Here is a 9,866-nt window from a genome sequence, read left to right on the forward strand (position 1 = left end):
AAAATATTTACTAATCAATTTACCGGCAAACAATATACATTATTAATGAGTTTGCAAATCTACATATAATTTGAATTTTATATATAAATTAATTAAAATTCTCACTATTATATATATATATATATATAGACCGGCTGGAATACTATCAATATCACCAAACATTTGATGCTATCGAGTTTTCCGCTATCAAATTTAACCCTTTGATTATTTTTATCAGATTATATTATTGAATTAATAACTCACTTTCTAGTAGGCCCACATTATTCTAAGTGTATATTTTTTTTATTCAATGACTGAAAATTTAATAGTAATAAAAGCTTGATGTTATTTATAGTATTCCAACCTAGTTATATATATATATATATATATAAAAGAAGGGTTCTCTCCATAAAAGCTATACTACAAGTCTACAAACCTTATATTAATTACAGCTCAACAATATTGTGAGTATATTTACCCAAATAATTACTTCTCCCTAACCTTCTCCCAGATATCACTCTCTCTATCTGCATGCCAAAACACACTCTCTCTCCCATAGTCCCATGGTATGTCCTCCAAAAACTCTCTACTCCTCTCCTCACCCTCTCTTTCTCCTCTCCTTTCTCTTCTTCTTCTTCCTCTTTCTCTCTCTTCAATCTCCTTTCTCCATTGCCGCAGACACCACCCAGCCCCTCACCGGATCCCAAAAGCTCCACTCCAAAGGTGGCAAGTTTGCTCTGGGCTTCTTCCAACCAAGTAACTCCTCTTCTTCCTCTTCTCCCCAAAAATGGTACATAGGGATCTGGTACAACACCATCTCACAGCAAACACCAGTTTGGGTGGCCAACAGCGAGACCCCAATCACAAACCCCTCCACCTCAGAGCTCACCATTTCCAACAATGGCGACCTCATCCTCCTCAGCCAATCAAAATCCCTAATTTAGTCCACAAATGCCAATGTAACCTCCAATTCAACTATTGCTGTGATCCTTGATAGTGGAAACCTTGTTCTGAGGGACGGGTCCAACTCCTCTAGGGCTTTTTGGCAGAGCATTGACCATCCAACGAACACTTGGCTCCCTGGGGGTAAGCTAGGGTTTAACAACATGACAGGAAAAAGGTGACGGCTTTTTTCGTGGACGAACTCGGATGCCCCAGCTCCTGGGATCTTCTCTCTAGAATTGGACCCCAATGGGTCTAAATTGTTCTTACAATGGAACAAAACCAAAGATTATTGGATTAGTGGGACTTAGAATGGGCGAATCTTTATCGGGGTCCTGGAGATGCTTAGAGATTATCTCTATGATTTAAAGTATGTATCTGATGATAAGGAGAGTTACTTCACGTACTCGGTTAAGGATGATTCGGTCGTATTGAGGTTCATGTTAGACGCCTCTGGGCAAATCAAGCAGTTTATATGGGTAGACGTAAGAGAGGAGTGGATACAGTTCTCTTCTTTGCCAAGAACACAGTGTGAAGTGTATGCTTTCTGTGGGCCTTTCGGGAGCTGTAATGAGAATTCAATGCCATTCTTCAACTGTATAATGGGTTTTAGTGAAAAGTATGGTGGTGAATGTGATTTGGGTGATTACGGTGGGGGATGTGTGAGGAATGCTCTATTGAACTTGCAGCTCGACAAACAGAGAAAAAGATATGTTCTGCCTTATGTTCGATATGAGGTTGCTTGATAACGCTAAGAGTTTAGAAGTCAGGAGTGCCGACGATTGTGAATCAGCCTGCCTAAATAATTGCTCTTGTAATGCTTATTCCTACAACGGTGGATGTTCGCTATGGTATGGCGACTTAAATAATCTACAAGACGAATATAATGGAACTGATGGAGGCACTCTTTACCTTCAACTTGCTGCTTCGGAGCTAGCTAGTTACAAAAGCCATAAAGGGCTGATTAATGGGTTTGTATTTGGTGTTGTTATAGCCTTCCTAGCTTTTCTCGTTGTTCTGTCAATAACTGTTTGGAGACGTTGAAGAGAAAGGCTTGCTAGATTGTCAAGCATTGTTAGAGGTACCCTTGTAGCATTTAGAAACGGTGATTTGGAGCGCGCAACGAAAAATTTCTCATGAGAAATTGGGGAGAGGTAGTTTTGGTTCGGTTTTTAAAGGGTTGTTACTTGATTCAATTGTTGTAGCTGTAAAGAAGCTTGAAGGGCTTCATCAGGTTGACAAGGAATTCCGAGCTGAAGTGAGCACGACTGGGAGTATTCAGCATATCAATCTAATTCGTTTACTTGGGTTTTGCTCTGAAGGAACTAGAAAGGTCGTGGTCTACGAGTACATGCCAAAAGGTTCTCTAAAAAGCCATTTGTTTGAGAACAGGTCGATGGTCTTGAGTTAGAACACAAGGTACCAAATTGCCATTGGAACCACAAGAGGATTAGCTTATCTACATGAGAAATGTAGAGACTGCATTATACGCTGTGATATTAAGCCAGAGAATATACTCTTGGATTCGTCACTTGTTCCCGAAGTGGCGGATTTTGGGTTGGCAAAGCTTGTGGGTCGGGATTTTAGTTGAGTTTTGACAACAATGTGAGGAACCATAGGCTATCTTGCCCCTGAGTGGATAGCTGGGTACCTATCACTACAAAAGCTGATGTTTACAGCTATGAGATGATGCTTTTTGAAATTATATCAGGGAGAAGGAATTTTGAGCAAGGAGCGAAAGGCAATGCTGTCTTTTTTCCTTTACTGGCTGCGAAAAACTTTTGGAAGGGAATGTATGAATCATGTTAGATCCAAAGTTGGATGGTGATGCAAACTTGAAAGAGCTCGAAAGAGCTTGTAAGGTTGCTTGTTGGTGCATTCAAAGTGGTGAGAGCTGTAGGCCGACGATGGGTCAGGTTGTCCAAATTCTCGAAGGTTTTCTTGAAGTCAACATGCCTCCTGTTCCCAGATTTCTTCAAGAGCTACTGAATTCGGTGAGGGTTTAGAGATTTCTTTGACTAATTTTAGAGATCAATGGTTTAAGTAGATGGTTCAGCTGTTTAATGTCAATAGCATTGTGTACATAATATTCAAGAAGAATCACACTTTGTATAGATTTATAAACCAATAAAAACCTGAAAAATCTTTGGGTGAAATTATTTTCTCAAGTTCTATTACTTCTCCTTGATTTTGCAGTTTCAGAGGTTGTAGCAAATTCCCTGATGTTGTAGAGTGCTGTAATCTCTGTGCTTCCTTCTACTACTGTACTAGAATTTTGTAAAGATGTGATGATGAATTAATTTTCTCACAGCTTTACTACAATTGGGATGTCGCTATTTCTTATTAGTCAGCATAGTTTTTTTTATGAAGTAAATATCTGAAGTTTCTAGCACCGATACAATAAACTGATTCGATATTGCCACGGTAGAGAAATGAACTTCAGTTAGTATTTCTAATCCCCATTTCAGGGAAGGCATTTGAAATCAAATAGCAGATTACTTCAATTAGGCCTCTACGAAAATCAAATGGATTAACACACTTTGAATTCTTCATAATCTTGCTAGCTTAGCACTATTTAAATTCCTTATAATCCATAGTTATGAAAAATCAAAGAGTATGAAATGAAATTCAAATGAAGGTTGCTGTAACAGCCTAGAATTCGTTCTGGCCTTGGAAGAATCCTGATTAGACTATAAGGAATACTAAATAAAGAAACCAAATGGAATTCAAATAGTGCAGTGTACATCAATGATTCCTCGATCACAAATTGCTTGTAGAGCTAAAAAATATACACATTGCCATTCCCCTCTTGGCTGTGGACTAGATTAGAAATTTGTAATTCATTTGCTTCAGATCATGTATGCCGAGGTACTATATGTCTTTAAAAAGAAAGGGAGGTGTGATATGATTTTATTCTGTTTATCGGGTAGGCTATTGAAAGTTTAGTTTTCAAGTCACTAGGTGATATAAGGGTTCATAAATTGCAACAAAATCCTATTAGAGTTCTATGGCTAATACTTCTGCAAACACTTTCGGTAGCTGAGTAATTTGTGGCAGAAAATAGTAGGGGAAAACATTCAAGCATGCTCTTCTGAGTTTCTATATGTCTTACTAACAGGGATTCGGAAGCCAACTTTGAAGAGATTGAGATAACTTGTAGAGTTGCTTCTTGATGCATTCAAGAAAGAGAGATTTCTACGCCAGCAAAAGTTCAGGCTGCTCAAATCTGTCGGAATTGGACATATCTCATGTTCCAAGATTACTTAATCCCTACAGAAAAGCCCAGGTTACCAATTTGCTTTTCCTTTTTTTTTTCTTTAAAGAGAAAGCACAACTTTGACTATTTCTTGTACGAATGTTTTTTCTAACCAAGAACTGCTTTTTCCCTTCACCAAGTCTGTTCACCTTGAAACTCAAAATAATTCCAGCCAGGCACAACTTAAATGGGCGCGTTTGTCTTATATAACTATGTTATAACTTTGATCTACATCATAGTTTCTGAAAGCTTATTGTAATGGCATGTGCTTTTACCTAGCTATTATAAAGATTTATTCCAATACCCAACAACTTGTATAGAATTTTGTTAAAAGTAGACAATATATATTTTTTCTTATTTTCTTTCTACCTACTCAGTCACCTGATGTTTGTTATTCTTTTTCTTCAGTTGTTTGTTAGGTAAGTGATCTTTTTTTTTTTTTTTGAGAGAGATTAGGTTAAGTGATCTTGACTAGTATGTGTTGTATTGTATTTCTGAGAACCAAGTGAAAAAAAAGAATACACACACTCTATGTAAACATAAAACTAAATGAGCTTTTATGGCAAATAGAACAAATAAGTGTGAGGGATGCTGTCTAAAACTGAATATTCCCATCATATCTACCTCATGCTGCACTAAGCTCTCTGTTTTAAAAATTTCTTTTGCTGTCGTTGTTGACTAATTTGAATATATCTGGAACCTCTGCTTAATTATTTTCCCCTAGTCAAAGGTAGGCCATACATTTTGAATCTTTCAATTGGCACCACACATTATGAGATAGCTACACCATCTCATAAATACAGCAACTGTCCCTTTTGGATGGTTATTGGTTTCAAGATAAGCTCATATTAAAAGACAGCACGTGTGACGCCCCACTTCCTAGGGGAGTCACCCATCCTAAAAATACTTTAGTCCTAGCACGTTTAACCCTCTTAATCTCTTAGGTCTAGTCACCATTCAAAATGCTATAGCTAGGTTAAGAGATTTAGTCCTATTATACTATTCAAAATCCTAGGAAGTATCATATTCCTCTTCTTTTGAAGTCTTGACGTTTTCGTCAGGCTCAAGCACACTCACAAGTATCAAACGATGTGAGACTCCTCTTGCTAGCCTTAGCCGATCTTGTAGGGACCTGCTCTCTACCATCACATGAGAGCCGCTCTCTACCGGCTATTTGACGCTAGCTCGGCTGAGACTAATCTCACATTTTTGGTAGGTGATTGGCTTTGATACCAACTATGATGCACAACTTTCCAGTGGGGTCATCCATTCTAGAACTACTCTAGTCGTTACACACTTAACCCTCCAAACCTCTTGGATTTTAGTTACCGCCTAAAATGCTATAGTTGGGTTAAGAGAATTAGTTTTATTATGGCTTATATATAGGACTATTCTAAGTCCTAGGAGTGTCACAGCAGGTGTTGGTTACTATGTTCTTTTGTTGGTCTAGATTATACTATAGTTGAAGCAGTTTTACATGTTCAAAAGTTCTAGTTACCGACCGTCCCTAAAGCAAGCGGCAAAAGGCTTAGTGGTTGGTACCCGAGGTCCCAAGTTCGAATTCTAGTTGATTCATATTTCTAGCTAAGTTTATTTCTAAATGAAATAAACGAAGCAGGTAGCGTGCTACCTATCTCTCTCAAAGAAAAAAAAAGATTCCTAGTTTTACTTGTTCAAAAGTTTCTCATGCTGGAAGAATTAGAATAATGGAGTTGGATAAAGTTGTCCTTTTTTTTTCTTCTTCTTTTGTCTCTTAGGGCCTATAGGACTACAACACTTACGAAGGATTGCAATCACTCATACCGAGACAAGTGTTACTACCAATGGTGCTAACAACTAATTTAGTATTACTTAGTGAAAGGAGCATTGATCCCTAGGTAACTTGTTTTTCTTATTCTGAAGGGCATTGTGGTTAGTTCTATTTTTCCTCTATCCATCATCCTGTGACCAGGTAAAATATTACTAAACATATCTCTGTTGGCGTATCCTAAAATAATTTTATGTATCTTATGTGCAAAGCCCCTTATTACTTGAGAAACATAAGATGATCTTATGACCAGGTAAATGTAGAAAAGTGATTGAGAACATTGAAAAGAAATTTGTGGCTTTTGTCCTTTTCCTTTCAGAGAATGAGGAAAGGCAGGACACAACAGAGAATATGTAGTAGGAACTAAGCACCTTATTTAATTAAGAGTATCTTCACTTCATATAATTATGAGGCAATATTAATACTTCCCTCCTGCATAGATAACCAAGATTGCATCTTTTGCAAGCTATATTCCCAAATGGCTAGCAAAAGCAAACCATGCTTCTCTCTTCCTCCTTTTTTCCCTTCCTTTCTCTTCTTCTTCTTCTTCTTCTTCTTTTCCCTCAGAACTCATCTCTCTTTACCAACTGATTCTCTCTCTTTCGGCCAATCTCTCTCTGGAAAACAAACTCTGATCTCCAAAGAAGGCAACTTTGAGTTGGGTTTCTTCTCCCCATCCACCTCCAACAACAACTTTTACATAGGCATCTGGTACAAAAAACTCCCAACTCAAACTATCATCTGGGTTGCAAATAGAGATGCCCCTATATTCAAGACTTCATCTGCAGAGCTAAAAGTCTCAGATCAAGGCAACCTAGTGCTGCTTAACGGCTCCAAATCTCCGATTTGGTTGTCCAGTTCGACACCCTCATACTCCAACGCCACTTCAGCGGTTCTCCTCGATAGCGGCAATTTCGTTCTCACAAACAGTGTAAGGATTAAAGTTCCTTTTTGTAGATATGAGTGATTGAATTGATAGTCAAGCTCATTATAGAATCAGAATTGAAGGTTCTTTACTCAGAGACCATAAAATCTCTAATTAATTATGCATATTAAATTGATAATTACCCTTAAATGGGAAATAATAAGCAGAGGAGATTTGTTATTCTATTTTTCGTTGTTATTGTACATCGGTATCTTTACACACACACACGCACACACACAAAAAGATAAGATAGAATACAATTAATGTCACGTCTATCGATACAGGTGAATTCATCGATCATATGGCAGAGCTTCGACCATCCGGGCGATACTTGGATGCCGGGTGGATGGCTTGGGTTTAACAAGATTACCGGAGAGTATCTAAGCATCACTTGTTGGGAAAACCCCGAAAACCCTGCCCGTGGTCCTTTTTCTGAGAGCTTGGACCCAGATGGATCAAACCAATATGTTCTACTATACAATGGGTCTCAAGTATATTGGAGTAGTGGGCTATGGAATGGCCAATACTTCTCCTCAGTTCCCGGAACTGCACAACAAACTGTGTTTAATTTCACCTTCGTTGACAACCGAGAGCGAAAGTATGCTATGTATACAATTACAGATAGCTCGGTGATCACTCGCTTTGTGGTGGGCTCTTCAGGGCTAGGGCAGCAATTTCTTTGGCTAAGTAATAGACAAGAGTGGCAGCCAGTGTTTACTCAACCTCTATCTCATTGTGATGTGCCCTCGCTTTGTGGACCTTTTGGGCTTTGCGACCTGGAAAGCCCGAGCCTTTGTCGATGCCCCCAGGGGTTTGAGCCAGTATTAAATGAGGAATGGGAGCTAAATGATTGGAATTTGGGGTGTAAAAGGAAAACCCAGTTGAAATGTGGGACTAAATCAAACTTGAACAGAGAAGGAGAAGAGAGAGACGGGTTTTTTATGATGATTAATATGAGATTGCCGAGTAATGGAGAGAAATTAATGGTTATAAGTGCTGAGGAGTGTGAAATGGCTTGTTTGAACAATTGCTCTTGTAGTGCTTATTCTTTTGATACCAGTTGTTTGATCTGGACGGCCAATCTTCAAAATCTTCAGCAGTTATACAGTGGTGATCATGGAGGTGGTACAGTTTATCTCCGACTCGCTGCAGCTGATCTTCCTAGTACAAACAATTCACACAAAGTAAAAACCGTTGTTATAGTAAGCTTAGTCGGCGGTCTACTTGGTATGGTCATTGTTCTCTTTGGACTAATTTGGTTATGCAGACGTTGGAGGAAGTCTCAAATATTGAGCAAAGTGGAGGGCTCTTTGATTCGATTCTCATATGGTGATTTACGGCACGCCACGAAGAACTTCTCAGAGAAGCTTGGCGGTGGCGGCTTTGGCTCGGTATTCAAAGGAGCACTTCCGGACTCGACGCAAGTAGCTGTAAAGAAGCTCGAGGGATCCAGACAAGGCGAAAAGCAGTTCCAGGCGGAGGTGCTTACTCTTGGAGCCATCCAGCACATTAATCTTCTCCGCCTTTGCGGCTTCTGCTGTGAGAGTAGCCAAAGGCTTCTGGTTTACGAGTTCATGCCGAACGGATCCCTAGATTCCGTTCTGTTTAAAAAGGACTCCGATATCATGCTAAGCTGGAACATGCGCTATAGGATAAGTCTTGGAATTGCGAGGGGATTAGCGTACCTTCACGAGGAGTGCCGAGAATGTATCATACACTGCGACATAAAGCCAGGTAACATACTTTTGGATGCCGACTTCAAAGCAAAAGTTGCAGACTTTGGCATGGCCAAGCTTATCGGTCGCGATTTTAGCCGAGTCTTAACGACAATGAGGGGGACAATCGGGTACTTAGCTCCCGAATGGATTTCGGGTCTACCAATTAGCCCGAAAGTGGACGTTTATAGCTTTGGCATGATGCTTTTCGAGATAATATCCGGTCAGAGGAATAGTATGCACTTTGAGGAGGGCAGTAAGTACTACTATCCTTCATGGGCCGCGCAAAAAGTGATCGAGGGCGATGAGAAGTGCTTGTTGGATAGCAGATTGGGTGGCGAAGCCGATTTGGAGGAGGTGAGAAGGGCTTCTAGAGTGGCTTGTTGGTGTATTCAGGATGCAGAGATGGACAGGCCAATAATGGGGCAGGTGGTGCAGAGCTTAGAGGGGGTTTTGGAGGTGGATGTGCCGCGGATTCCGCGGTCTCTTCAGCACTTAATGGAGGATCAAATCTCACACATGTATGATGATGTGTCATCTGTTGCAGAGCAGGGTGCAAGTGAGAGCTCTCAAGGGGGATACAAATAATGACTTCAACTGAAACATCAGTATACGTTGCACTGCAGATAAGAAATATATGCACTAGAGATTATAGAATAGATCTTCGTCTCCCTTCCTTTCTTCTTCTTCTTTTTTTTTTCTTTTTTTTTTTTTTTCCTGTGCCCAGCAGATAACAAATAGTATTTTTTGTATGTAAAAGGAGATGTATTAGATAAGTTACTCTTGTCTAGCATTCGAACAAGTCCAGTAGTTTCACAACAAAGCCAGGCTTCTTTGGTTGGAAGTGCGAGGGGGGGGGGGGAGAAAGCAAAGAAGAAATAAGATAAAATTATGGTTAAAAGTAAAGAAATTTGGAGAAGAAGCCCAAAGCAAACTAGGCAAAAGTTGAGGTGATGTTAATACATAAAAAATTTTATGGACCTATTTCAAAACGTCAATTGTTAAGGGATCTATATGCTAATCTGACTGGTTTCAGAGCGTAATTCTGCTAACGCACTCCTCAATGAGCTCTCATTGACTCTTTGGCGAGTCACATGGTTCGCTTTGCGTTTGAATCTTAAAAGTCTTTCTAATTAGAAATTTTTTACGTGTTGATCAGTGAATGCAGAGTGGATCCGATAGGGTTGAATGAAGGGCTCATAATTCAACTTTTTTTCTGGGCACTTTTACCTCATGAAAACT

General features: G+C 39.5%; 1 protein-coding gene and 2 pseudogenes across 2 annotated transcripts; all 3 read left to right on the plus strand.

The window, feature by feature from the left end:
* Nucleotides 1–536: 536 nt before the first annotated feature.
* LOC109704868 lies at nucleotides 537–2,002 on the plus strand (annotated as a pseudogene).
* Nucleotides 2,003–2,025: 23 nt separating this feature from the next.
* On the plus strand, nucleotides 2,026–2,927 carry LOC109704869 (annotated as a pseudogene).
* Nucleotides 2,783–9,296, plus strand: LOC109704867 (G-type lectin S-receptor-like serine/threonine-protein kinase At2g19130). Of its 2 annotated transcripts, XM_020225647.1 has the most exons (3): nucleotides 2,783–2,915; nucleotides 4,040–4,207; nucleotides 7,194–9,294. In XM_020225647.1, exons 2-3 carry the CDS (start codon nucleotides 4,094–4,096, stop codon nucleotides 9,210–9,212), a joined length of 2,133 nt encoding a protein of 710 aa, XP_020081236.1. In that variant the 5' UTR covers nucleotides 2,783–2,915; nucleotides 4,040–4,093; the 3' UTR covers nucleotides 9,213–9,294. The 2 variants fall into 2 exon arrangements, with proteins under 2 accessions (XP_020081236.1, XP_020081235.1); XM_020225646.1 differs by lacking the exons at nucleotides 2,783–2,915; nucleotides 4,040–4,207 and adding an exon at nucleotides 6,436–6,915 and having other exon boundaries at nucleotides 7,194–9,296.
* Nucleotides 9,297–9,866: the final 570 nt, after the last annotated feature.

The sequence above is a fragment of the Ananas comosus genome, unplaced genomic scaffold (genome assembly GCF_001540865.1).
Source record: "Ananas comosus cultivar F153 unplaced genomic scaffold, ASM154086v1, whole genome shotgun sequence".
Classification (NCBI taxonomy): Eukaryota; Viridiplantae; Streptophyta; class Magnoliopsida; order Poales; family Bromeliaceae; genus Ananas; species Ananas comosus.

Excerpts from the sequence above, each read along its gene's own strand:
- LOC109704867 (XM_020225646.1), top strand. The coding sequence starts at position 6,463 with ATGGCTAGCAAAAGCAAACCATGCTTCTCTCTTCCTCCTTTTTTCCCT. Across the intron at positions 6,916-7,193 it reads ATTTCGTTCTCACAAACAGT|GTGAATTCATCGATCATATG; the intron begins GTAAGGATTAAA and ends CTATCGATACAG.